This window comes from Zychaea mexicana (assembly GCF_025766255.1).
Source record: "Zychaea mexicana strain RSA 1403 chromosome Unknown BDB00scaffold_46, whole genome shotgun sequence".
Taxonomy (NCBI): Eukaryota; Fungi; Mucoromycota; class Mucoromycetes; order Mucorales; family Lichtheimiaceae; genus Zychaea; species Zychaea mexicana.
In genome coordinates this window covers 204,306-231,132 of record NW_026516709.1, presented here as the reverse complement: position 1 = coordinate 231,132, position 26,827 = coordinate 204,306, and the positions used below count along the sequence as shown (strand labels likewise).

General features: G+C 41.7%; 9 protein-coding genes across 9 annotated transcripts; 3 read left to right on the top strand and 6 right to left on the bottom strand.

The window, feature by feature from the left end:
* Positions 1 to 470: 470 nt before the first annotated feature.
* On the bottom strand, positions 471 to 2,338 carry BDB00DRAFT_827923 (uncharacterized protein). The gene is made up of 8 exons (XM_053123821.1): positions 1,981 to 2,338; positions 1,848 to 1,901; positions 1,467 to 1,775; positions 1,279 to 1,367; positions 1,165 to 1,196; positions 1,045 to 1,088; positions 928 to 972; positions 471 to 846 (listed from the first exon to the last, which is right to left on the bottom strand). Exons 1-8 carry the CDS (start codon positions 2,174 to 2,176, stop codon positions 527 to 529), a joined length of 1,089 nt encoding a protein of 362 aa, XP_052978815.1. The 5' UTR covers positions 2,177 to 2,338; the 3' UTR covers positions 471 to 526.
* BDB00DRAFT_827921 (isoleucyl-tRNA synthetase) lies at positions 2,222 to 7,105 on the bottom strand. Its single transcript, XM_053123820.1, has 20 exons — positions 6,846 to 7,105; positions 6,675 to 6,747; positions 6,516 to 6,585; positions 6,220 to 6,422; positions 6,092 to 6,145; positions 5,978 to 6,026; positions 5,819 to 5,904; positions 5,298 to 5,723; positions 4,965 to 5,145; positions 4,791 to 4,879; positions 4,402 to 4,711; positions 4,241 to 4,326; positions 3,987 to 4,120; positions 3,803 to 3,902; positions 3,625 to 3,734; positions 3,471 to 3,552; positions 3,028 to 3,388; positions 2,763 to 2,953; positions 2,367 to 2,682; positions 2,222 to 2,283 (listed from the first exon to the last, which is right to left on the bottom strand). Exons 1-19 carry the CDS (start codon positions 7,047 to 7,049, stop codon positions 2,549 to 2,551), a joined length of 2,943 nt encoding a protein of 980 aa, XP_052978814.1. The 5' UTR covers positions 7,050 to 7,105; the 3' UTR covers positions 2,222 to 2,283; positions 2,367 to 2,548.
* A 1,874-nt stretch (positions 7,106 to 8,979) lies between these two features.
* BDB00DRAFT_827916 (uncharacterized protein) lies at positions 8,980 to 11,171 on the top strand. The gene is made up of 6 exons (XM_053123819.1): positions 8,980 to 9,142; positions 9,284 to 9,388; positions 9,614 to 9,760; positions 9,967 to 10,039; positions 10,133 to 10,767; positions 10,845 to 11,171. Exons 1-6 carry the CDS (start codon positions 9,045 to 9,047, stop codon positions 11,143 to 11,145), a joined length of 1,359 nt encoding a protein of 452 aa, XP_052978813.1. The 5' UTR covers positions 8,980 to 9,044; the 3' UTR covers positions 11,146 to 11,171.
* Positions 11,172 to 12,175: 1,004 nt separating this feature from the next.
* On the bottom strand, positions 12,176 to 12,817 carry BDB00DRAFT_765229 (Spt4/RpoE2 zinc finger-domain-containing protein; the record flags this gene model as incomplete). Its single annotated transcript, XM_053119500.1, has 4 exons — positions 12,176 to 12,297; positions 12,408 to 12,463; positions 12,551 to 12,657; positions 12,752 to 12,817. 4 exons carry the CDS (start codon positions 12,815 to 12,817, stop codon positions 12,176 to 12,178), a joined length of 351 nt encoding a protein of 116 aa, XP_052978812.1.
* Positions 12,818 to 16,813: 3,996 nt separating this feature from the next.
* Positions 16,814 to 17,142, top strand: BDB00DRAFT_827896 (uncharacterized protein; the record flags this gene model as incomplete). Its single annotated transcript, XM_053123818.1, has 1 exon — positions 16,814 to 17,142. A coding segment is annotated over one exon (267 nt), but the record flags the coding sequence as incomplete, so codon positions are not given.
* A 1,854-nt stretch (positions 17,143 to 18,996) lies between these two features.
* Positions 18,997 to 21,262, bottom strand: BDB00DRAFT_429874 (uncharacterized protein). Its single transcript, XM_053117363.1, has 5 exons — positions 21,154 to 21,262; positions 20,824 to 21,050; positions 20,263 to 20,746; positions 19,871 to 20,188; positions 18,997 to 19,791 (listed from the first exon to the last, which is right to left on the bottom strand). The coding sequence occupies exons 2-5, from the start codon at positions 20,961 to 20,963 to the stop codon at positions 19,078 to 19,080; spliced, it is 1,656 nt and encodes a 551-aa protein (XP_052978810.1). The 5' UTR covers positions 20,964 to 21,050; positions 21,154 to 21,262; the 3' UTR covers positions 18,997 to 19,077.
* BDB00DRAFT_429859 (uncharacterized protein) lies at positions 20,656 to 22,609 on the bottom strand. Its single transcript, XM_053117362.1, has 7 exons — positions 22,428 to 22,609; positions 22,227 to 22,304; positions 21,464 to 22,125; positions 21,154 to 21,324; positions 21,021 to 21,033; positions 20,845 to 20,955; positions 20,656 to 20,746 (listed from the first exon to the last, which is right to left on the bottom strand). The coding sequence occupies exons 2-6, from the start codon at positions 22,284 to 22,286 to the stop codon at positions 20,920 to 20,922; spliced, it is 942 nt and encodes a 313-aa protein (XP_052978809.1). The 5' UTR covers positions 22,287 to 22,304; positions 22,428 to 22,609; the 3' UTR covers positions 20,656 to 20,746; positions 20,845 to 20,919.
* Positions 22,610 to 22,722: 113 nt separating this feature from the next.
* Positions 22,723 to 23,616, top strand: BDB00DRAFT_765257 (HAD-like domain-containing protein; the record flags this gene model as incomplete). The annotated part of the gene is made up of 2 exons (XM_053119502.1): positions 22,723 to 23,341; positions 23,441 to 23,616. 2 exons carry the CDS (start codon positions 22,723 to 22,725, stop codon positions 23,614 to 23,616), a joined length of 795 nt encoding a protein of 264 aa, XP_052978808.1.
* On the bottom strand, positions 23,440 to 25,361 carry BDB00DRAFT_827878 (uncharacterized protein). Its single transcript, XM_053123817.1, has 8 exons — positions 25,244 to 25,361; positions 25,125 to 25,144; positions 24,997 to 25,044; positions 24,838 to 24,888; positions 24,693 to 24,747; positions 24,079 to 24,617; positions 23,864 to 24,004; positions 23,440 to 23,770 (listed from the first exon to the last, which is right to left on the bottom strand). Exons 1-8 carry the CDS (start codon positions 25,287 to 25,289, stop codon positions 23,723 to 23,725), a joined length of 948 nt encoding a protein of 315 aa, XP_052978807.1. The 5' UTR covers positions 25,290 to 25,361; the 3' UTR covers positions 23,440 to 23,722.
* Between the last annotated feature and the right edge of the window lie 1,466 nt (positions 25,362 to 26,827).

Below are 26,827 nucleotides of genomic sequence, written 5' to 3'. Positions count from 1 at the left end.
CAACTGTTTAAAGTCATGGTCCATCTGTTGGCAAAGTGTAAAATTGAGCCCAGATCTCAATAAGATTGATGAAAACGGGACTTTGGTGCTGCCAGCTGATAGAAATATCCAGATTATCAAACGTACTGATGCCTTAATTTAACAACACTTTGTAGTATACCAATGAAAAGATTGTTGACATAGGTTTCCCTAGTTTTTCCGTTCCGGTACCTAGTTTCCAGACATACTCAAATAAACCACAAAGTGGTCAGCATCGTCTGAACGATTGAACTGTATTTTTTTTTTTCAAATTTTTAAGATGATGGCTAAAGATACAGCACCGATTGTTCGGGTACTTGGAAATGGCGGAGGATAGATAAAAGTTACACATATATGTAGTATGGCACGGTATGACATTATGATATTTAGTAGCGTTTGGTTTGCACCATTTTAAAAATGGACAGAGTGACGGCTATTATCCAGTACGGCACCATCCAGGTTAAATTGCACGCCTAATCATCAATAGAAACATTTTGTGTTGAGAGACTTAATTGTTTTCCCAGTTTTCCATATCCTCTCCACATCTTAGGTATGTTTTTTTTTTACCTGGCGCTCGACGTTGTGTCCCAGGTTCAGGGAATCGAACTCCTCTCAGGTATGTGTTGGTGAAATTCACTTGATGCGTAAAGTCAAAGATGAACCAGGCATCCTTGAATCGACAATTTTCGAGATTGCTCCCAGAAAAATCAGAGCTTGGATCGATGTGGTAGTTGGAAAAATCCAGTCCGACGAGCTTTTTGCCTTGTAGATTGAATAAAGTTGGCTCGTTACTGGATGGAGATAACGGATACATCCTGTACAAGTCATCTAATACAAATTAAAGTGATGATGTTGGCTTCGCTTATCAAAGACATCCAGATGGGAAAACCAGAGAAAAAGGTAATGTACCTTGGGTTACAACAGGCAAGTCCATCCAGCGAAGCTTTAGAAGGTCTAAAAACAATCTCAAGTTCAAATCTCTAGCTGATGTTTTTCTGTTGATCGAAATGTTAAAGAGAGCCTTACCATTGATGCGGTAATATTGAGCTTCTTGCATAAGTTCATCCATACTAATAAAGATAAAATTCTCACTGTATTCAATATTTCGGTTCTGTCACACAATCACTTTCAAGCAAAATGTCTTACATTCTGGGATCGTCAAGTGCATTTTGCGGGATCTATTATTTGAGAAGGAAAAAAAAGGTCCAATAAGATATACAGTTGTGTATAGGTGGTTATTTTTGAGCAGTCAATCAGCACCTTCAAGTCTCGAAGATAGTTAAGCACGAGTCGGAAATACGTGCTATCTCTGTCGAGAAAATACGATCCATCCTCATCCGGTTCTTGGGCTAATAATAACAAAAAAAATTAACTCTTCAGTATGCTACTACTTAGTACTTTTACCCCACAGCAGACCGACCCCTCATAATTCAGATTTAGCACATTACTATAGAAGAGGTTGGCCAGCAAAGAATTCGGATCACGGGTCAAGGTAGTTCTGGATGTCACAAACTGCTGACCACCGACATTTAATTTGACCTTCTCATGCTGAAACTTGCGCACTTCTTTCATGACTTGTTCTTCTCGATCGTACTTTTTCTTGTCCTGTTCCAACATGCTTTGTCGTTCACCAAGCTCGTCCGATAATGCAACATAGCCTTCTTCGACTCGGTTGTGAAAGTCTGCGTTAGCTTTTTCAAACCATTCCTCAATATCACGTAGTTCCTGAAGTCGATCCGCAATATGTTTGTGTAGAGCTTAAAGAACCGTCTGTTAAAACCTTTGATTTTTTTCTTTTTTTACCTGTCTTTTTTCTTTTTTGTTCTTACCTTGTCGTTCTGACTTGTGCGAGTCGCTAATAAACTTCCACTCCGGCAAGTTTTCTAGGGGCGGGGACAGGGAAAAGCAATGAGTATGCAAGCAGAAGCGCGCTTTCTATTCGCTTAAAAGCACACAATTCACCTTCATAGACAGCAAATTGACTTCTATCCAAGGGTTCATCTGTATCAATTTCAGAACTTCGGAATGGTGTCGTTGTTCTGTTAGGAGCCTCTAGAATAGCCGATTCAAACATGACAACCGAGCTGGAAGCGTTTGAATTTTGTAAAGGATTCTCCTGATTGTCAATCGGGCTGTTGAAGAAAATATCAGTCGACATTTTGGACCGTAGAAATTGTCAAAGAAATAAAAGAAAAAGGAGACTCGAGATGAGTAGTTGGTAGGAAAGGTGCCGCATTTTTTTTTTGTTGATACACTCGTGAGTTACTACGGTGTATGAGAGAGTGAGAGGGGGTCATGTGTATTGCCTGATGTAGCACCAGCGCAAACCCAAATGGCATATATCGTACATGCATATACATAGAAGTTAACTTTGATTGTCATTGTTATTGACTGGCATCAATGTTTTGATTCTTTGTTGTTGATGTCATGATTCTATATTCAACTACTTTTTCTACAAGAGAGATGTTAAATGCGTTATATATAATGATAAGTACAGAGGGGAAATAAAGGAGGATGACGAAAAAGGGTTCTATGCGGAAGCAACATTGAGCACATTGGCGCAACGTGAGCACAAGGTGTCGGCTGCATCTGCATGATAGTTCCAACAGCGAGGACATTTGTGTTGTGTAGATGGTCGTGCCACAATCTTGCAAGCAGTTTGATCTATATCAAAAAGACATCAGGTCGAAACATGTGTGAGTTTTCTTCAAAATAAATAGGGAACCCTCCAAAAGAGACATTACCTGTTCCTAACTGTGTATCCCGTTCGTATACACTTGAAACAGCAGTGCCTGCATGCTCATGTAGCTTGACGCGAGAGGTCAGAAAGAAGCTGGCTAATTCCTCCGAGTCCATCGTATGAATCATTTCGCCAACTGTTGACTTGGGATCAACCAGTATATCAACGTCGGCTTCTTGTGACGATCTCAAGACCCTATAGATAACCTTAGAAAAGAAAACCTCTCTCTCCCGCCCCTTTATCTCTTCATTCTTGTTAAGCTCACTTACTTTTCTTGACGCGCCACTTCTAATACTTGGTTCACTTCCGATTTTAGTTGCTTCAGAACGGCCCATTTGCTTTCTAAAGGTTTCTGGTGCCATGTCGATTCTAATGGTAACCATCCTTGCTTAAATACAGATGATTCAGGATGAGGCGTGATGGATCGGTAGCTTTCATAGATCTCTTCTGCTGTGTGGCATGCAACAGGAGCAATGGATGCAGTGTATGCACGCAAGACGTGGTATAATACAGTCTGAGCCGTGCGTCGTGACAATGCATCGTTCTTGTTGTTGTATAATCGGTCCTTGACAACGTCAAAGTAGAACGCGGATAGGTTGTTTGTGGTGAAATGTTGAATATGATGCGTCGCTGCAAGGACAAAGATGGAAAACAGTTTAGGATAGTTAACGTCGCTGCTTCAACTGGCCTATACAAAGCTGCTGTAACGTACCTCTGTTAAATGCAAAGTTGTCATATGCATTGGTCACACGTTCACCAAACTCAAAAAGTTCGTGAAGCATATATCGATCCGTCTAGTAAAAGGAGCAGCAACTGAATCATTAACAGCCGCTTTTTCTTCTTTGCAGATGTTATACTTTATTTACCTCTTTCAGCTGATCGTAAGGTACGCAATCATTATATGAGAAATCATGTAAGTTCCCTAATAAGAACCGAGCAGTTGTGCGGATCTTGCGAATGATATCGGATACTTGAGCTAGTGAGAAATGGTTCAATAGTTTAGCAAAAGATTTATATTTTGCACCGCATAACTGTTTCACTTACCGATAATTGATGGGCCAACAGCAATATCTTTGGTGTATTCACAATTGGCTACCCACATGCGTAGCACATCAGTACCATAAGCAGGGAAAAGTTTCTTGTTCTATTAGCGTCGTGAAAAGTATCCAAGGCGTTAATTGTCAAGCAGCAGTCAATGAAAAAAGATAATATATGTTTTGCTACTTACCTTGTCATCTCCATGGGTAATGACGCTAGGAGCAATTGTGTTGCCAATACTCTTGGACATTTTACGTCCTTCTTCATCCAATGTGAAACCGTGTGTGATAAGTGTACCATAAGGCTGTTTTCCAGTGACGGCAACTATAGATGAGATGATGGTAGTAGCAACAACAACAACAACATCAATCAGTTTCTATTGTTATAAGAATCACTCCCTCAAGTGGTTTCAAGGAAAAAGCACCAACGCCCGGAGTTCCTCACTTGAAGTTAGCAACGATGATTGGAACCAGCCTCTGTGTTGATCGCTTCCTTCAAGATATACATCAGCCAGGGGTCGGTCCTCGCCTCTACATTTAAAAAAAAAGAATTAGTTGATATATCTTAGAGAACGTTTGTATTTTTAAGATATCTTTTTTTTTTACCGAGATTCAATCATGGTCCACGAGGTGCCACTATCAAACCAAACGTCCATGGTATCATAACCACGTCTATACTGTTTGCCTGTATTACGATACTCGGGTGCCACAAACACCGAATCGTCTTTTTCCTCCCACCAAGCATCAATACCGCGATCTTCAAACACTCTGATGATGTGTTCCACAGACGTATCCGTCAGTAATGCTTCACCACTTTCTGTGTCATAAAGAGCTGGGATCGGGACACCCCATGACCGTTGCCGAGAAATGCACCATTCCTTTCGTGACACAGTGAATTGCTCTAACCGTCTTAAGGCTATTTACACACACATACATACACAGATCATTAGCCCCCCATAGACTCCTTTCCATAAACGCCCAACTAAAATACATACAAACATCGGGCACCATGCGCACAGTCTGCAATGCACGAACTGCATTTTTCTGCAGATCTTCTACGTTTGCAAACCATTGTGCAGTCGATCTATCCATCACGCGAACATGGCGTCAATGTAATTTTAAAATTCCAGTTCTATACACACATACCCACGCACGCCCCCATTCATTACCTCAACATCACTGGTTTCTTGGTGCGCCAGTCATAAGGATACTTGTGCACATATTCACACTCGTGAACAAGAACAGACGCATCTGTCAGTGCTTTAATGATGGCATCCGTACCTTCATCAAATGCCACCATGCCTTCCAATTCGGGGCCTGCCTCATGGGTAAATCGACCCTCATCATCCACTTTTTTTTTTATGAAAAATAGTCAAAAGATCAATGGAATTCGAGTATGGTGTACGCATCCCCCTCTTTTTAACAGCCAAACCACTGCCCCCCCCCCCACAATTCTCCGGGATTTCGCCACCTGGGTTTTCCCCCAAAAAAAAAAATCATACCTGGACTAAAAGGGTCAATGCCTAAACTTTGACATGCTTCATAATCCTCCATACCGTGACCAGGAGCCGTATGTACCAGACCCGTACCAGACTCTGCAGTAACATGATCACCACCAATGATAGACATTGGCGTATTCCACAATGGATGGGTATACGTTGTACCCACCAGATCCTTGCCCTGGATCTCATCCACAACAGTTTCAATGATCTCGGCGTTGATTTCTGTGCTGAATGCTTCCAATCGATCCTTGCCAATAATATATTGTGATTCCTCGTTGTTCTGGTTGTTGCGTACACGTACGATCGAATAAGTCAACTCGGGATGGACCGCTACGGCTTTATTGGCTGGAAGCGTCCATGGTGTCGTTGTCCAAATAACGGCATATACAGGACCGTTCAGTTGATGCTTTTCCTTAAACGCAGCAGCTATTGTTGTTGTTGTTGTTGTCAATTAGTCTAGCTCCCCGACAGAATATTTGATGCTTTGAAAAATCCCCCCCTCTCTCTCTCTCTCTCCTTACGTAATTCAGCTACTGGAAAACGAACGTGAATCGAACGCGACACATGTTTGTCGTTATACTCTAATTCTGCTTCTGCTAATGCAGACCTATAAAAATTCGATCCATCAGCTTTTCCATCTTGATATATAGTTTCAATCAACCGCGTTATGGAAAACATACTTGGACGAAGGAGACCAGTAGACGGGCTTCAGTTGACGGTAGATATATCCTAAATTTCTCCACCCAATTAAAAACGCATTCCATATATGTCATCACCCGTCAAATTTTCTTTACCTCGCTTCATCATTTCTCGAAACACACGTAACTGTCGAATCTCATAATCCTTATCTAAAATTTCTCAGATGTTAGCTATCATAGATTTCCCCGACTTTTGCTCTGCTGTTCCCTTCAATTCTATTTACCGAGTGTACGATAGGGCTTATTCCAATCACCCATAACGCTCCAGCTCTTGAAACTCTTTTTTTGTTTTTCGATTTCGGATAATGCGCGTTTTCTCGCCAACTGACGGATTTCTGTGGCCGATAGCTCACTCCCCTTTTGTCTGATCGCTTCTAACGCTTTCAATTCGATTGGTAAACCGTGACAATCCCAGCCTGGACGGTACCTATATTGTTTACATTTAATATATTTGATCAACCACTTTGGATTTCCTTCTTCTTCTTCTTCCATAAATAAATTGTAAAACTTTTCATTTTACCAGACTTTATGGCCCTGAAGCATCTTGTATCGATTGATGATATCCTTCAGGATCTTATTTAATGCGTGACCTAGAGAAAAGAAAAAGAAGAAAGATATGGTTAATGTTTTCGTTTTTTTTCCTTTCAACGCGCATTCGAGAAAGAAGGAATATACAAACCCAAGTGAACATCACCATTGGCGTAGGGTGGGCCGTCATGAAGAATAAACAAGTCTTTCGGATTGTTTTCCAACTTTAAAATTTTAAAGCAATAGGCTCGTTAAACAAAGAGAAAGGCCAAAAAAAAAGAATAAACATAAGCTATTCTCTATTTTTTTTCGCGCGCGTTACCTGCCAAGGGTATAGCTCTTTTGTGCATCGATCGCGAAATAAGTGTTCACGAGTAGCAGCATTGGCACGTAGTGGAAATGGCGTTTTCGGCAACAGTAAAGTGTCTGTGTATGGATTCTTTTTCGCCAATGTCGTACATGAGGTTCGAAGGCTTCGTGTGGCTGTCAAGCGTAGGCCAGCGAATGCCAGCGTACGTTGGTTCATTTGAAAAAAAAAAAAAATTGGATATCGTTGTAAGGCTCAAAAGAAAAAGGTGAGGCCCTGTCAAACTCTAGTCGGCAACAAAAAAAAAGGTCCGGGTAAAATAGAGGTGGGGCCGAATTATTAGTAAGGAACCCGATCATGCACGAACATTACCATTCATAGCGCTAACAAAACGGATCGGATAAGCTTTAATTCATCAAAACGAACGGGTGAATACAGCTGATGGTCCCATTTTCAATGTCGTCGACTCTAGGAGAACTGGAATTGAATGAGATATAACACTATTTACCAATTGTAGACCACCAGTTTCGGTTCTCTGACATTGGCTTAGTGTACCCACACTCTGGGATCGTCTACGCGATGGTGCCATCACTGCCCACTCTCTCATAGCTCATCCAGCTATATTGCTGAATGCATTTCGGCAAGGATAATGACCGCAACAGCTGGCATTGGACCAAAACTTGAAATTTCACATACACAGTGAGATGCTAGTGTCGATTGCTATGGTAGCATATATTAGTTTGTGTACATTGGATGCTATGGCAACGACTCTCAAACCATGGGGGTAAATGTACTGCTTGGTTACAGAAGAGCGAAAAAATAAAAAAAGGTTTCCGTAATAAACCTGAAATGAAGAAAAGGTTGGGATCAGTTCCATAAAGAAAAAAGAAGAACATGTGGGATGGATGGGTCTGCGTGACACATATACGAATCTGGTGGGCGATTACTTGTCACTTTAGGACAGCTATGAGCAATATGGTAACGGTCATATCAGGCTGTGAGCACCGGGGGGAGAGGGAGTACTGGGATGAGCATGTCGGCATTGCAGTGTACTGTATGAGTAACAGATACATGATGTTGTGCAGCACCATTGAGGTCAGCTGAACGATTCCACTCACAAGTATGATATACACACATGTGCATCATATATGATAGTAACAGTAGTTGACCAGCAGCGCTAACCCATGTGGGTACCAAAATTACATGGTATATGCTGGTGGCTCACACTTGTCAAATTCCTCCTTTCCCTTTGTTATGATGATGCGCCCTCAACATCAACGCCCCACATTGCCTCTTTTCTATTCCTCCTCCCCCCCCAACCTTTTCCCTTGTTATTGTAATTGTTTGTTCTCCTGTTTGTTCGAAGCCAGATTGTCGGGTCCTCTTTTTTTTTTTTTAAAGTTTGCCAATAAAACCTAGCCAGATCAGCACATACAATTCTTTTTCGTTTTGATAAGGGCAATCTGTAGCATATATATATATATATATATACAGCATGAACATCGAGAAAAAAAAAACAAGGGCTGGTGTTCTTTTCTTTTTTTGTTCTACGACTTGTATTCTTCTTCCCGGTTTTCACACGGCAAGAAAAAAGAGAAAAAATCGCACGGGCTTTGTCTTCTTTTGTACAGTTAATGGAAAGTCAGCTTCATCCGTGCCCAGGACGACTGTAAATCATGCAGTAAGGGGGGTCTCGGTGCAGGGTGTATGAAATTGATGTGTTTCATACAAGTATATGTGAGGAATAGGAAAAGAGCAACACGGCCTTTTCGCGATTCCCGTTCCTGGCAAAGACGCAAAAGCAAAAAGTCCGATGTCGCACGGACGAGCACAATTGTTCATGAGAGAAGTGCTGTATAGCAACGCGTTCAGCTGATTTCCGTTCTCTTATAAAAGCTTGTCTTTTGCTCTCTCGCTCTTTTTTTTGTAAAGGGCCTGAGATTCAACCTTTTTTTCTTCTCTCTTCTCTCTTCTCTCTCTCTCTCTCTCTTGGCCCGGCTTTCCCTTTTTCTTTTCCTCTTTTTCGCTCTATCACACATACTCTCACACTACTACAACAACAACAACAACAACAAACACTTTCAATCGTTCTTCGGCCCACCCTCTCTCTCTCTCTCTCTCTCTCTCTTCATCCTTCATTTGTAGCTGCGTACGGAGGCCAAACGATCATTCTTCCCTTTCCCCCCTTTTTTTTATATATAAAAAGAGAAAAGGATGGCTCAACAACAACAACAACAACAACAGTTCGAGTACTTGTCGTCACCTTCGTCCTACCTGCATCTTACTGCGGACAGCGCCAAAACAACGCTATGGTAATATGACCGAATTACACATTTACAACAATAGCAGCAAGAACAGTGTTATATCAACGCATCCAGAGAACGAACACCTTGGAATTCTAATCACTGAAACGGCCACCTTACGTTACCGCGCAAAAACTTGAATTTATATAGGATGGGAGACCTTGAACCATGGATGGATGAGAATTACATTCGTCAAGTATGGCTAGCGCTTGGTGAAAGTGTCATTGTAAAGTTGATTCGCGACAAAAGAACTGGGTACAATGAAATCTTTGCCTCTTATCGACCGCAGATATCTACAAAGCATAAAACTTAATCAAAATAACCTTCTTTTTCTCATCATGTCCTGCGCACACCCGACCACCGTAAACAACATTACACCACCTATCTCAATCGTTATTAACAACTGCCGACGACGACGACGACGACAACAACAACAAATAAATGCATCCACGTACAACAATTTTTATTTATTTTGCGCAGTGTCAGTGCCGGCTACGCTTTTGTAGGTTTCACATCGGGAATAGCAGCTCAAAGGGCCCTTGCTACCGTCCATGGTACCCGGATGCCAAACATGCAACGAGTGTTTCGGCTCAACTGGGCTTCTGGTGGAGGCATTCATGACAGAAAGTACGTAGCCAAAGAAAAAAAAAGATATACACACACACACACACACATAATAAAACGACCATCCATCAGAAATGCTTTCAAAGAAGTTTTTTTATGGGTGATGAGAAATGATTGCATTCTGCACCGTCCGAGCATGAGAGAGTGTCCATTCTATCACTTGGATCTACAAGATCTTTATTAACCGATGCCCTTATTTGTCCATGTAGAGAGGATCGTGCGCCTGAATACAGTTTGTTCGTGGGTGACCTAAGCAGCGAAGTGGATGAAACCTTACTATTGGTAAATCATCAAAAAACGTTAATGTTATGCAGATATGCAATTATGCAAACAGCGAAGATCATGGTTTTTCCTAACAACAACGACGACTTGTAGAACCTATTCCGACAACATTATCCATCGTGCCACTCGGCCAAAGTAATGACAGATCCCATCTCAGGCCTTTCACGAGGCTATGGCTTTGTACGCTTTCACGACCCGAACGAACAACAGACGGCATTGGTAGAAATGAACAATGTATACTGCGGTAACCGACCGATGCGAGTATCGCTCGCCACGCCTAAAAACAGCAATGCACGTTATCATCAGCTGGCACTCCAAGCACCGGCCCTCGTGCAGCAGCCAACTGACCCCAGCAACACTACCGTCTTTGTCGGAGGCCTGTCGTGCCCCGTGACCGAAGAGGAACTGCGCCGTTACTTTAGCCCGTTTGGTGACATTGTCTATGTCAAGATCCCTCCCAACAAAGGCTGTGGGTTCGTTCAGTACGTTTCGCGTCAGTCGGCCGAACTTGCTATTGAGCAAATGAATGGCTTTCAAATTGGTTCGTCAAGAATCCGCTTGTCTTGGGGCAGGTCGCAAACCGACAAGTCGCTCCCTCATGCCGCAAGTGCTACGACTCTTGTTACTGTCACCAATAACAATAATAGTGCGGCAGCACCAGGATCGTTCTTGCCTACTACTACTACTACTTCTACTGCTGCTGCTACTACTGCTGCATCACTTTTAAGGTGATTATTGGTCAATAGAGACCGAAATGTATTGGATCAAAAGAGACTACTAATCATTCCCTCCCTCCCCGTAGCAGATACCAACAGCAACACCAACAAGCTAGTACAACACATCCATCTTTGGATGCGCCGTTGAGCCTCGCCATGGGACCCACGAATAGTGCTACCAGTGGTGCGACAAGCATCGATACTTTTGGATCGTTTTCTCCTCCTCTGGCTCGGCACCAGTTCTCGCCTACCACCGGTGTCTTTTCCTCCTCCTCAGATTTCAACAGCACAAACCTCAAACCGGAAGATCCCGTCAACAACACCTGGTTTCTTTTGAAAAACAGTCGCGATCAAGACACTTCTTGGAGGCTCAACGGAATTTACGCATAAATCAACCAAAAAAAAAAAAAAAAAAACTCTCGACCGACCAACCAACCAGCAAAACGTCAACCACATATACTTGTCATATGCATTTCTTTGTTGTTTTCTATTTCTTTTTTTTTCCCTTTATTATGTTGTAGTAATGTATACATATTCCCCCACTTCTTGCTATTTAAACTATCCGCACTCTCTCAAACGAACAAAAAAAAACACACCTAAATCCGTCTCTCTCTTCTTCTATTTGCTTAGATGAAAGTTTGTTCCATATCCATTTTATATCATCTCATACCTTTTTGTTTCTCTAGTCTGCCTTTCTTAACTCACACACACACACACACTCTCTCTCTGTCTGCTCTTTTTCTTTCTTCATTGCATTCGTTATTATATTCCCCCCACTAACCCCCCCTCCCCTTCCTCTTCTTCTTACTATGCCCTCTCAAACCCTCTTTTTATCTTTACACTTTGTTTTATTATTATTATCTATACTATATTAGTATTTTTTGCTATCAGTTTAAAAGAACGTCTATTTCACCTGTTTGTTGTGGCACATAGCACCAACTGGTAAATGATAAGACAGTTAAAGATGTAACTCCACTGACAGGGCGTTATTAAGATTGCGGGCGAGACACATGCACACATGTCGCGTAGCAACCTTAGATGTGCTACAACTCGAATCGAGATATCAACATCACTGTGCGCATGTTCTAAACTGGTTATACCTATCTTTTATTTACCAAGTAACCTCAGAGTAACCTTAGAAACCAAAGAAGGGTGGTGGTACAGCAATCCGGTAATAATGATATGACGATTATAAACGAATAGGCCCTCGCCTGTTTTTTTTTTTCACTATCTTGAAGACGAAGGAAAAAACGCGCTTTCGTTCACAGAAATAAAAAAAAGGGCTGATGGATGATAAATGGTTTGATTTGCAGGTGATGTGTATAATGGATTGTTGTTGTTGTTGCTTTTTGTGGTTCTCCAACATGATCCCTTCCGTTCTCTTTTTATATGTAGCATAATAGTTAAGAGCTTTTTCTTCTTAATCCTTTGCACTTCCATCCCTCGGTCGATAAACAACGTTTCGTCGTTCCAATTCGACTTCGACGTCTTCGGGTATCCGTCCATATACTCGTATCGCATATACTCCTCGTGTGAATTTATCTATATTTTGCATACAATCTTTTAGCAACCTCTATTATCCTCATGCAAACATCTCTCTCTCTCTCTCTCTCACTGTTCTTTTTCGTATCGAAAACAAACAGAATGCTTACCAATACGCTGCCACCGTGCTACCCAACTTTCTGGAGGCTGCATCAGGGCAATTACTCTATTTATTCAGTTTTTTGGTGAATTAGACCTCGAAAAATCCCATAGTGTGGTGGAAAAAGACCGCTTCTACTTTGTCAATACGAACCCTTCAAATTTACTTGAAGTGCATTCAGCAACACGATCTGGGTAATCTCGCATACGTAAAAGATCGTCGCAGTTTTCACAACCATTGGCACGGAATTGACTCGCCGTCTATTTGAATAAATCAACAAAACAAACGATGAGTTTTGTTTTCGCCCCTTTTCCCCATTCCAAAACGTGTTTTTTGAAAAAAGTTAAGCCATACCTTTACCAAAGAGCACAATAAACATGCCCTTAATTGCTTTTTTTCTGTGGGTAAAACTTGAGACATTGTGTGAGTTTAAAAGAATGGGATTAGGTGTGTAAAGTTATAATGTCGTCCCCCTCGTCTCTGCCCGCTAATATCAAAGGTCGCTCTTTCAAAGCTTTTTTTCTTTTGCTTGACAGATAATTCGTTGCCCTACATTCGACGCCAGCCCACACACACACACATACAGAGAGGGGCGACAAGACTGACTGAAAAATATTGAACATAATGAGATACTACTTACTATCGCCCTGTTCAACTTTTTAACAATGGGAAAAGATTCATTTCTACCGCACGAAGCAAGCTGTATACAAGAAATAGAAAGGCTATATGAATAAGCTATAAAGTCGGAGCGTTCTGGCGCAAGTCGAAGCGCCAGACATTAAAATGAACCCAACAATAGAGATCTGCTTGCAAACTCATATTTAATTACATGTCATACTACCAAGGCAACTTTGCCGAATCGCTGATAACTAGAGAGGCGCTCCTTCATCGACAGACAAATTTTGTCAGAATCAAGAATGCTGCTTGAACACCCTACCCATTTTTGTGTGTGTGCTCAACAAGACTCATCGCTCAACTATGTTCGGGGCGAATAAGACGAATCGAACCATCTTCTCGTAGCTGGGTTCCTGCCAAAGTTTCCCCTCAGGATAGCAGAAACTCATACCGGTAATATATTATAGGGTAAAGCGAGTGATTAGAGGTGTTGGGGACGAAATGTACTTTACCTATTCTCAAACTTTCAATATATAGGATGTTTCTGTTACTTGATTGAAGTTGGACTATCGAACTGACGATGCGGGATGAACCGAACGTACATTTAAGGGCGCCGGAATTCACGACGCTCATCAGACACTTTCACAAAAGATTGTCTTAGTTCGCCTAGATAGCAGGACGGTGGCCGTAAAAGTCGTAATCCGCAAAGGAAGATGTAATAACTCAATCTGGCCGAATGAACTAGCCCTGAAAATGGATGGCGCTTAAGCGTGAAGCCCATACTCTACCGTCAAGGTACTGTAAATGCGATGCTTTGAAGAGTAGGCAGCCGTGGAGGTCGTTGAGAAGTCTTGCATGTAAATCTGCATGAAGTACATAGCCTCTAGTGCTGATCTTGGTGGTAGTAGCAAATATATATACAAATGAGAACTTTGAAGACTAAAGTGGAGAAAGGTTCCTCGAGAACAGCAGTTGGTCGAGGGTTAGTCGATCCTAAGAGATGAGCAAGTTTCGTTTCATAGGTCCGTCTATCGAAAGGGTAACCGCAAAGATATGATTCTTTTAAAAAGCTAGTTACTATTTATTTTCACAGGCAGATGCGGTAATTTTGGGCAGCTGACTGTCGAAGAACAGACAAAAATGATCTTGCGGCGAACAGAATGCCGTATGTATAGATTTGATACGCGTGGCAATGTGAAAAACGTTATTCATTGTGTTATTTTTTTTTGACACAACAGGCTACAACGTCACCTGCCCCGTTGACGTGCAGAATTTCCAGTCAACGGCTGACGTTAATTCCTCAGTGGAAACAAGTGCAAAGGAGATCGTTTTAGGTTAGCTACGCACTGTTGCTCCCAGCGACTGGAATACAATGAATCTTCTGGAACAGTTGGTCTGTGACATTGAAGCTCAAAATGATCCCGTCGCTCGAAGAACGCAAGGAAATGGCGTCTCAAAAATGATACGCCATTACTTATATTTGTTTTTTAACAAGTCAACGGAATATTGACGTATCGCACTGGAAAGATATAAAGTTATATCGCCAGCACCATGTGTACCGCCCTCGTTTGACAACAGAAAGAGATAGCATCGTTCTGTGAAACGTGGGACGATCTTGATAAATGTCGTCCACGCTTATTTCAGCCAGGCGAGAAACCCAAAAGCCTCCGTTTCATTCGTAGTGGATTGCTTCAGATGTAAGAAATCATCGAAAAGTTTGTATATTCAAGGCATAAGAAGGAGTCCATAATGTATGTACATTTCATTTACACTGTTTATCATAGATCTGTACAAGACGGACAGCATCGGGAAGGAAGAGCGACAAAATAATTATGAACATCAAGCAATCGAAGAGCAGGGCGTGGACGTGGCGGTAAAAAACGTCGTAAGAACGTCATAGTAACAGAAAGAAATTCAACCACAATGTACACAAGAAAGCAGCGACGATGACACGCCTTTGAGAAAGAAGAGCCGCATGTAGTAAAGGTGTGGTAGTGATAAGGTTTAGTGTGGTAAGTTCGCAAAAGAATAAAACGTAGTTCATGTGAGGAGGTCTTTATGAGTTATAATTGATGCGCTTAATTTGGGTTGATTTGGGTTACTTCTGGTGAATTACTAGTAATGAAGGCTGGTGAATATCGGTAAAGTTATTATTGGTGGATATGGGTGAAATTGCTATTTTCACCTTAACAAAATCAACCACGTTTAACGAAATTCAACCATATATCACTAGAATATTTACCGTGGTGTAAAGACGTGTCATATTTTTCCTGATGATTGTTAATAATGTGCCAAGCTTCTATATGATCAAATTTATAAATTATCAGATGGTAGCGATGATAGCTCAATCAAAAAGCAAAACAACAAGAAGAATCCAGACAGCAATGATAAGTAATGGAATCACATATTCACCAGGTGCAAGTTCATTTGGAAGAAGAAGAAATAGGAAAAGGCGAGCAAGATGGCTCCTTTCGTAGATGGCTTGTTGGATTGAAGTCGTTCATTTGCGCCCTTCAAACTTCAGTAATTCTACTAAGCAGGTATCTATACATAAATCAAAGTGTGCAAGCGAGATCTACTCTTTTCTATTGACCTTAGCACTGCCGATTCTTTGTTTCCGTTTAATGTTTTCTTAGCACACTGACATAAGAACCACTCACTAACATCAAACTACAAATATAATACAGACGTCATCATCGATCTACTCAAAGGATACAAATTTGAGCAGACCACAGAGTTTACAACGCGGTCAACATGCATAAGAGCTATTTGCACGGTCAATGCGCAAGCTTTATCGCCTTCTTGTCGCCTCTTGGAAGTGACGTTTGGTTCAAGAATCACGCTTTGAAAAAAGGCGCAATTTTCTACGTCTGAATCAGGTGAAAATTAAAATGACAAAATGATCCTGTTGTGATAAGCTACGTTCAGGAAAAGAGAGAGAGAGAGAGACGAGCAGCTGAAAACAGACTTTCCAATTTTAAGATCTGGCAGTTATACATGCCTGTTGGCGTATGCTTTGGTGTTGCCTCTTATAAAATAACCCCTTTTCACAAGAAGGGTCGCACCATATCTGCGGTAACAAGCAATTTAGGCGAACACAGAAAGTGAAAACGCGTGTCAAAGTGTGATAAAGCGCGTTGTGATCGTGTTACTGTCGTCTGTCATTGTTCTCCGCTTTGTTTAGCACGGAACTGTGGGTGGGCAAAAAAAAATAAGGAACTTGTCAAGCACATGAAAAAAAGGCAAAGCAAAAAATAAAATGAAGCGGTAAAACATTTATGAGAAGAGTGCGAAAAAGAAAAAGATTGTTTTATTTTGTTTATCATTTTCTTATTTGTGTGTAATAATGTGTGTAATAAATAATAGTAATAATAATCTGTTCGTTCCTCACCCTCCACTGACCCGCACTGGTACATTGCAGTCATCTCTTCATGGCGGACCACTGAGCCCATCCAATCATCAGAAGACTCTAAACAATCGCCAGCACTGGCACGGAACTGATCATAGCACGGACAGTGACTCCCGCGCATACAGCCCAACGCCTTTCCAAAACGAACTAAAGTGAAGAAAAAAAAAAGAAAGGAAAAGCGAAACTGCTCGCTTTATATAGACGTTTTTTGACTGTCACGCTCGGGACTTTAAAAAGTTCCACCAAGTTCCATGGATTTTCATTGGCTTTTGCTTAATAGTATGGCTTTTAGCATATGGCTCAAAGGGACTATCACAAAAGGAAAGGAAAGGGGGTGTGCTTGGTGGTCATCTAAACAAATGTGCTGCGGCGGTAGTGGTACGTGTCTCTCACCATGCGGAGCTGTACCCTCCGATGGTATCGGCGCTTGTTTGTGAGTGGGGCCGTGCACGGCACCGTGTCAAGCGAAAACAAAGACACGAATGCGAATGAGCAAGTAGATTCACGGAAGAAATGCTTTTCTGCGAGCAATAAGATGACGGAAATAGACGTGACTGACAAGGTAGACAATTCACCATCAGTGAACATTCAAAACACCATCCACCCAACAGCCAGTTTACATTCCTTCACCCAACAAGACAAACAGCGTGTGTATATAGCGTAGTTCACAGACAAATCCACAGTACTTTAATATTGTCTTTTGACTGTGTGTGTTGTACGTAATGTTATGTGTGTGCGGAAAAAGGTGCCCCCATCGCTGCAGTATATAATAAAGACCCGGTATCTTCTATGCTTAACCGTGCTCGTCAACTGTTGCTTTACCATCTTCGCTATCCGCCAACAGTTCTCTGAACCACGCCGTGTAACCTCCTCCCTCCATCCTCCATCCCAGTTTACGCTACTGCTAAAGTTCTATCCTCCATCTTAAGTATGTGCTGCTGCTGATAAGTTGACCCGCTCATAATAAGTATCCGCTGCTGCCAGTGAAATCGATTCATCCTTCATTGTTTTTCATTGCTGCTGATAAAGTAAATCGGTTCGTTTGTTTTTGTGCGGTTCTACGTTCTTTTAAAGCAGCGTTCAAGATCGATTGGGACGATAAGAAGAATAACACTACAAACGATGACTTTTTCCAACTTTTACCACTTTTGCGCGTAATTCGTTGCTCCATTGATCACCTTGTTCACTCGCCATCCCTTTGTGCATTTCGAGTGCGAAGTCAATTAGCCAAATCGTTGCGTCACAATGCGCATAGTTTTCGTTTCAGGGGAAAGCTGTTGGAACGTTCAAAGTTTGACACCCGCATCATTTCGTCACTATCCAAAAAAGAAAGATCTGCGTTGCGCTCTTCCTGGATTCCTCATTCCTAGACTACCTTTGCTTCCTGCTGATTTACGTCCGTTATGCTTGTCGTTTGTGTGGGTTTGTGCGTACGCGTTCATAGCCTTCGTTATGTAGTAAAAAAAAACAAGAGAGACGTAGCGAATTTTCGCCTATGATATTTCCACAGCAAAATACACATTGTGTCTCTGATCGTCTCTTTGCAGACTACTTGTCGTTGCCGAATTAATGATGTTATAATAAAGCCCGAGAGAAAAATCCTGCTCTTTTGCAGTTGCTTTTTATATTCGTTAAGAGCACCGTTTACTGTGCATTACGTCCTACTTAGCTTAATATATAGTCCCTTTTAATATAAATTACGATCCGCTTAATTTTTACTATATCTTGTCTTTAGATGCCACAGCAAGTGTGTTGGGGACGAGCAGCTTCTTCACTACAAGATTTCTCCCAGCAGTAATTCCATTCACGACTGGTGCATTGATTGGTGGCAAGGTGGCATATGCATTACCTTTATGCTACGTATACAATGAAGAGCCGGAAAACAACTGGCTTCGAAACATATACGTATCACGTGTTCAAAATTGTTGCGGATACCAAAAGATAGTTTGCATTGAAGCAAGATTTCACGGATTGGCTAATTATGCCACTTATCAGCCTCACGCACACAAAGAAAACTAATGGTAATGTAGTTACCAGTGCGTTCTCTGACGTGTATGATCACCGCGTATGCAACACAAACAATATAATCCTATTATCAGTATCTTTCGACTCTGTGTAATAGTTTTGGGGTCATATCTACAAAGGACTTCACAGAATATATGGTTCGGAAGCATATGTATATCCGTCTCGCGAACCCATCCTATATATTTATGGCCCTACTGTGTATATAATGTCAAGTATATATTATTTACTTCCATACGTAAGTTGCACTTCATTTTTGATTAATAACTAGAATTTGATCTATCGAACATTATTGGTTTTATTCCTTTGGATGCCAAACGTGTTGGACAGGGAAGAAGAGAGTGGAGTTGTAGCATATATATAGTAGCAAAAGAAAAAAACAACTTATAAGACTACTAGTTTCATTGATAAAATTTTTAGAACGACAAAAATAAGTATGCGAATGGGAAACAGTAGACATTTGATCGGGCATGAGAAAAAGAGAGTAGAAAGGATATACAAAAATGCGAGGAGAAGGGGCAGACTTAATAGAGAGAAGGATTTACATGATAATAATGTGTGTATACATTCTGTTTTCAAATGTGTTGCTATCGTGATAGGCTTTTTACTTTACAGCAGGATTACAGATTTTTGTTCAAGTAGGCCGGGTATTGTTTGGTGCCGTATCATGTACTGGTGGTACTGCTGCTGCTGCTGCTGCTGCTGCTACTGATGGAGGTTGCTGGTGCTGGTGCTGCGGTGGTTGCATGGCTGGCGTAGAGAAATCATACGGCCAAGGCTGATGCTCATGCTCAGCCGATGTTGTAGTAGGAAAAGGAGGGGTCGTTGTCTGGTGGTTGGGACTCACTTGAAAAATGTTTTGATTTGGTATCCGACCTAGTGCTTGCATCGATGCAGCAAGGTTCTTTGAATTGTCGCCACCCAAGAGCCAGTTGGTCCGTGATGCGCCATCACTGGTTGATAATGCTAAATCAGCCAATGACATGCCGCGTAAAGGCATATCTTCCATTTGAGTCACGTCAAACGATGAAAAAGGATTCGGTGCTGGTATTGGTTGTTGTTGTTGTTGTTGCTCTGCTATTGCTGTTGCAGCAGCTGCTACTGCTACCGCTGCCGTTGATGATTGCTGTTGTTGAATACAACCACCTTGTTGCAAATTCGTGGGCCATTGTTCCCTTACTGAAGATTCAGCTGTTACCATACGTTGTTGTTGATGTTGTTGCCAATGTTCGTTTTGCGTATTCTTCATAGATGCTTGCTTTTGTCGCATATAATTGCTGTGCATAGCGTAGAGATCGCGAATCATGAAATACAGTTTGTCTGCCATGGCCCAATAAGATCGTACGGTCTATAATTATTATCAAAACGGGCATCAATTTAAGTTTTTCTTGGGACTTTTTGATTAGAAAGTTAGAATAGATCCATACCTGTAACAAGGCAAAATGTTCTGTAAGAGCAGATCGAGCCTTTTTCGCGTCCTCTGGTTTTGCAAAAAACGCATTGTTCACGACAATCGTAGCCACGGTGTATGTCAAATAGGTCATGAAGGGTGAAACGACGAGTGTATCATGTTTAATTGCACTGACGATTTCAGTCACTACGTCAACCGCACCAAGACATTTCTCGGCGCTCTTGTTGAAAAAGTCTTTCAGATTCTGTTGAACGACGTTTGAATTCATGGTATCCATGAGTGCAAGTGCTGGTCGGTGCAATAAGATGACCAACGTGTTGTACATGACTCGAATCTATCATTGGACGCGATGAGCCCCTTGTGCAACAAACATCATAATAAAGAGGATTGCCTCCGACAAAAACTCACCAGCAAATGACGACATGCATCCATAGGATGTTCTTGCAGATACCGTTCGATATCCGCCGGTGCTTTCTTTAGATCCGCTGGCAACCGATCATACCAAGCATCAATTTGTTGATCCAACTTGATAAAATCTGGATCAGGACCTCGACTGGTGAACATTTTGCGCTCACGGCTGCTGCCACGGTTGATAAAGGTCGTCACGCGTCCCAACAACGAGGCACCATAATTCATTTCTGCAAGCGAACCGAGTCGGTTGTTGGTGTCATCCTTGTTGTTAGCTGGTGGTATAGGCGGATCAATGGCTGTGGAGATGCCAAGCAAATTGCTATCTTGTAGAGCACGCACATTGAATACTACGACACGATTGCCATTCACGGTTTCGGTGTAGAATTGTCCTTTGGACCATCCGTCTTCGTCTGACGGTAACAATACTTCACAATCTTCCTCCTGTAAAACGCCCGGTCGGCCCGTTGACGCGCTCAAAAATCTTCATTTTTTTGGGGATAAAACAATGGTTAGTAAGGAAATGGATAAATGCGATGAAAATTACCTATTGCTACTCACTTGTCCAGGCTAAAAACAGACCAAAACACCCGTCGCTGCACTTCTTGTTCAGTCCATCGATTGGTTGACATGTTTTTGCCCGAGTTTTCCTCCAAATCAGGTTCCTTGTTCAACCCGAGTTCCATCGCCATTCTACACATGATATCCAGTTAAGCACGTCATTTCTTTATCTCCTACTTTACACGAAATATGTATACCTGATTGCCATTCCTGAATACATCCAGCTCCTACATAAAAATAAGTAAGGTGGGGGGGGGGTTGAGGTTACAAAATGGAGCTAGAGATAAGGTACGACATCAACCACGACGATAACACGGAAATTTATTTTACCTTGGACCTCTTGCACAGCCATATTCATGCAGCGTCAGTAAAATAAGAGCCTGAACGTTTGACAAACACGGCGTGTCGATTGCAGTCAACAAAAGATCTCGGGCTTTTGATGCATATTTTTCGCCCGAATGCCATGGTGGATCCTCACGCACATCCGGTCGTTCGGAGAACCTGGCATCAAATTCGTTACAAAGGGTGGATGACAAATCAATCACTAATCCAAACATATACATCTAGCACCTTCCAATCGGACTAGAAAAAGCCTCCCCCACCCGTATCAATTGGTCCCATCAAATCAATGAATTTTTACCTAGCCGATACAGCCAAAATGCTTAGAGTCAAAAACTCGGAACATCGTTGTTCTCGAACATCACGCATCAGTGTTTCTCGATCAAAGATGGGTGTGTAAAAGTATATGTTTTCAAAGTAAAGCTCGACAAGATGTATGACGATATTCATGCAGGGTAAATTTGAGCATTTGCTGTAAAGACTGTTGTCGGTATTCAAGTTAGCAACTGCTATTGCCGTATTTGCACATGCTTGTTGTTGCTGTTGTTCCAGCTGTTGTTGCTGTTGCTGCTGCTGTCGTTGTTGAGTCGGTGAAGTGTATGAGCTTGCAGGAGCAGTTGAAGTCGTTCGGTCATGGTGGTGTTGGACATTGCTACCTTCGTCTACTGACCCCATTGTTGTTGCTGTTGCTTGGTTACTACTATTGGAACGGTGATTTCCATTAAGAGGTGCAGTGGTTGCTGAAGAACGCTCAGTCTCAACCGGTGGTGTATTATCAGTGTCGTCACCGCCACTTCCTTCACTGGCACGCGAAAGCATTTTCTCCATTTTGTCCAACCGTTTTTCTAGCATTTCAATATAACCTTGTCGTGGACCGCGTTTTTTGACGTTTGGATTGTATGTACATTGTCTGCCCAATTTCTCACAGTTGCCACACGTTGGTCTCGCGCCGTCGCATTTAATCTTTTTTAGATCCGCATAATGGTGATAAATGTAAGCACGAGTTTGGAAAAAAAAAGGTTGTTCATGGGGACCAGTTCAATTCAGTTCACAACCGCACTGACCTTTTTTCGTCGACACACATCGCATGCTTGTGCAAGACGCTTACGCTTGGGTTCGGGCATATCGTCCCCTTGCGCATTCTGTGCAGCATGATCCATTTTTTTGTGTGCGCGGTAAAGTGTTGTATATAAGAGGTGTTGTGCTAGTGTGAGACGTGTAGTTAAGAATCAAAAAAAAATAAAGAAAAGGGAAAGGAAACGTACGTCGCCTGCCTTTTTGAGCTAATCTTTGATGCTGCGCAAATCGGCACAGTACGCCGGACGTTCTTACTGATTCGTGGTCCGTGTCAGATTTTTTCTCCCGCTGCCTTGCCCGAATCTGCGCGACACGCGCATTTTGTGCTGTTGACACTGTTTCATGACAATTCTTCCATTTTCGCCATCAAGCTTAATACGACGCTCCTTTCCCATCATCACCAACACTGTTAAAACTGCCAGACGCATGACAACAACATCAGCAGGAGCAACAGCAGCGAATGCCAACTCGTCAAGGACACCCATGATTCTTGTTGATTTTGACGAAACCATCACGACCACAGAAACAACTCCATTACTTGGCCAATTCGGGCTGGACTATCACGGCAGTTCACTCCCATGGCACTATTTTATCGATACATACATGGAAGACTATAATCGGATTAAAGAACAATTTCCAACAAACACAACAGCACCGGAAGAACGGATCAAGGCTTTTCGAGCAGCTGAAGAAGCATCCTTGGCAAGAATCCACACCCGCAAAGTTTTCCAAGGCCTTACACGACAACAAATATTTGACCATGGACAGAAACTATCAACATCTTATCTAAGACCTGATGCATTGGACACATTGGTTTCGATCAAAAATAACAATGGCAATGATTGTTTACGGATCGTTTCTGTCAACTGGTCCAAGGACTGGATCCGTGGCTTTCTGGAACCTTATTTAGAATTGTCATATGATCAAATCTGTTCCAATGATCTTGTGTATGATGACCAAGGCAAGGCAACAGGTGAAATCCAACAAGAGGTGCTGACATCGTATGATAAAAGGCGGGTGGTACAACGTATCAAGCACGAAATTCCTCAAGATATGCCTATTGTTTACATTGGTGATTCGCCAGGCGATGTTCTTCCATTGGGTAAGTAGGCAGTAAAAGTCGAAAGGAAGAGGCGAGTGGCAGAGCGGAAACACACTCGTAAAAGCTATATTTACACTCTCCCTTATGTTTTGTTATTAGTGGACGCAAACACTGGTATTGTCATTGGAGATAATCAGCGACTGTTGAAAGCAATCAAGGACGATTTCCATCGCACTGTGGTAGAGTCGATCCCATCATCCTCACGTACTCCTGGTCAACCACCCATATATCGCGTCGATACTTGGAACCAAATCCGTTCAAGCGATGTTTTTTGATTTTTTAATGAACAACAATCACAGACCCCCTTCTAGACCCCAATGTACCACACACAACAGCATCTTGTAAAGTTACAATCATATATATACCACACTCCGAATCCATCTATCGAGTAGATCCTTCTGTCGAAAGCAAGTTTCCGTATCCAAATCCCTGTAAAAATAATAACAATCATGAATACAAGTAACTACAAACATCTCCGCCCTCGCTCACTCTCTTTCCCGTCATAATATCAACATTCACTACCTTGGGCCCATGGAGTTTGGCGTAACAGCCACGACAATACAAATCGAAATCCTTATCAACCATGTTTGTTGAACTCAATAACTTGCCACATTCGGTACACTTTAAGCAAAACTTGTGATATTTGTTTCCTGCTCCCATTGCCTAACAAAATTATGGTTACGATTAGATGGAGGAATATACAATGTCAAGAGGAGTGGACAACTTTTTCCATTTACCAGCTCAGCAGCATAAACAGCCTTCCCGCACTTTGTACACGTGTCGTTCTGAATGTTGATGTTGACTTTTTTGGGTACGTAGCTTGTATTAAGATAGGTAGGTTTGGTGGCAATCGATGGTTGTTGTGGACGTGGTGGTGTTGCTGGTGAGGGTCGGTTGGGTAGTGCCGGCGATGCAGCAGCAGGTGATGGTGATGATGAAGAAGAAGGTGACGAAGGATAAGCTGGCTTGACGACCGAAGGTTTGGTGCTGCTTGGCACCAGTGGTTTGGTAGGTGCTGGAGGTTTGGTGCCTGGAATACCGCCTTGTTGTTGTTGTTGTGGTTGCCGAGACGACCAGAACGAGCTCATCGGTACAGTCGGCGATGATTCCGGCTGTGGACGTGTTGTTGTAGTTGCAACAGGTTGTGGTGGAGGGGATGCTTGTTGTTGAGGACGTGGTGGCAAGTGTGGAGAGTTGGACGAGGATGACTGGCCTTGTTCTTCCAAAATATCTTTAGGCATTTTATCCTCTGTGCTCAAAAATGCTGCACCAGAAGCTATACTCGATCCGAAAACATATCAGTATCACTAAACGTAATGCAGCAATCGTACTAGACAAATTTGTCACATACCAAATCCATATCCCTTTGGTCCCCATTTACGGTTGTAACAAACTTTGCAGTATGCCTACATGCAAATAAAGATCAACGTCAATAAGCATAGCAAAGACGAGGATGGGTTCCTTGTTCAAAACATGTTAATAAGCCTTGCATATACCTCATTATCCCGCTCTGTCAACGTAGTGGAATCGAGACGTTTGTTACATTCCTAAAAAAACAACGACACAGTCAAACATTTAGCTTCTACAGTCGAGTATACTCATTGGGGGGCCCATCCAAGTTATATAGTAAATCGGCGGTAATCGTTTCTATTTACCTTGCAAGTCAAACAACTACGATGGTAAGCACCACCGGGCCCAATGACCTATCGTTCATGTCTAATTAATATGAAAAGCACTTCCTTTTATCTTTTTGTTGCTCCAGTTTTAAAAAAAAAAAATATACCTGTTCAGCCATATAGACCGCTATAATAATGATAGTAGTAAAAAGTTTGCGTGAGCATATTACCGTCTGCGTATATATATTATCGTTAAATGGCACCAATACGTTAGTGGAGCACTTACATTTGTGGCATCGCTGGCATTGAGGAGCTCCTCCAAAAACGGGCATCGAGGGAAGAAAGAAAAAGAGCAAGCTAAAGAAAGTACAGTCATTTCAGAAAGTAAAGTCGCTGGTTTTGAGTTTAAAGTCGTGCGTGTTCAACAATGAAGTCGCCTGGTTCAGCAATAGAGTCGTGATCACATGTCACAGGCTTTGTTTATTTTTACCTGTCGCTAATTTTTCTTTATTTTATAAAACGAGAATGCTAGGCCAGCAGAAAATTTTTCACAGAATGAAGGCCTATTTAAACACCTTTTTTAGCTTAATGAGCGAGGGGAGGGGTAGAGAGGAGGGGGATACATTTGGTATATTTATGCATATGGACAAAAGGTTCACAACTCTTTCATCAAATGAATGGCAGGCAATTCGCAATGGGTGTAGGAGGTGCACCTTTAAGACTCCAGCATAACTTGAGCTCAAAATATAAATAGAAAGAGGCCGTCATTGTTTTAAAATACCAACCAGTTGACCAGCTTTGTACACAGTAATCCACCCAAGAACAACAAAACAAGCGGAAATAGATGCGGGAAGCACATTCTAACATGAAAAAAAGGCAGGTCAATAAGTTATAAAGTAGGCGATATCAAACCTGTACGTTCCACAAAGCAATGTTGCAATGTACCGCAGTGGAGATACTACATGTCAGTTGGCCACGAAGGAGTCCCTGATTGGTACAATTATGCTAAACTTTTCTCTTTTTCCCTCTGACCTTAGGGCAATCAACCTGCCTATGCGTCAGCCCATACTCAAGAGAAAATATTGCTTTTGGAACCAGCTGTGTGTTGGTCGTTCAAGGGAGAGGACCTCGTAACAATGTGCGACGTGCGGACAGAGCTTAGAAACAACCCATGTAAAAAACCTTGCAGTTTCCTTCTTCATCTCATAGCTTCCATCTCCAAGCGAGGGAAGAAATACTATTGCATGGCCACACAACTGTGTTGAAGGAGAAGCTGAAAGAAGAAGAAAAAAATATTCCATGGAATCCATGGAAAAAAAATCACAGTGAGCCAAGAAAATGAAGGCTTGTCATTGGCCAGTCAAATAAAAGTGAACACCAGGAAGGTGCACAATCTTCTTCCCACCTTCTTTTTTTTTTTTTTTTGCTTCCTTTGGTACACCAAGTGCTGTAAAATTACAAATGTCTCCCATTCCACACGGCTTACCAAAGCCATTCAACATTACTAAGGAAGAATGCAAAATTTTCAAGATTCCTTTGCTTTTCAACACACTCTCTGCAGATGAATGGGCGGACATTGACAAAGAGGGTTAATCATTATGCTGATGTTTGAGAGTTTATATTAGAATTTCCAAAAAGTATAAAATTTTCATAATTAAAATAAATAAGGACATATATTTTTAAAGATTATAATATATATAATTATTTAAAAGGTATTCTAATATATAAAAAGAGATACTCTACCTATATAATATTTTGATAATAAATAACATGTAAAAAATTAAATTATGGAAGAATTTCTGAAAAGGAAAATAATAAAGGGTTTCCAAGAATAATCTTCATTTTATCTTTTTTCTTTTTTTATTTTTAT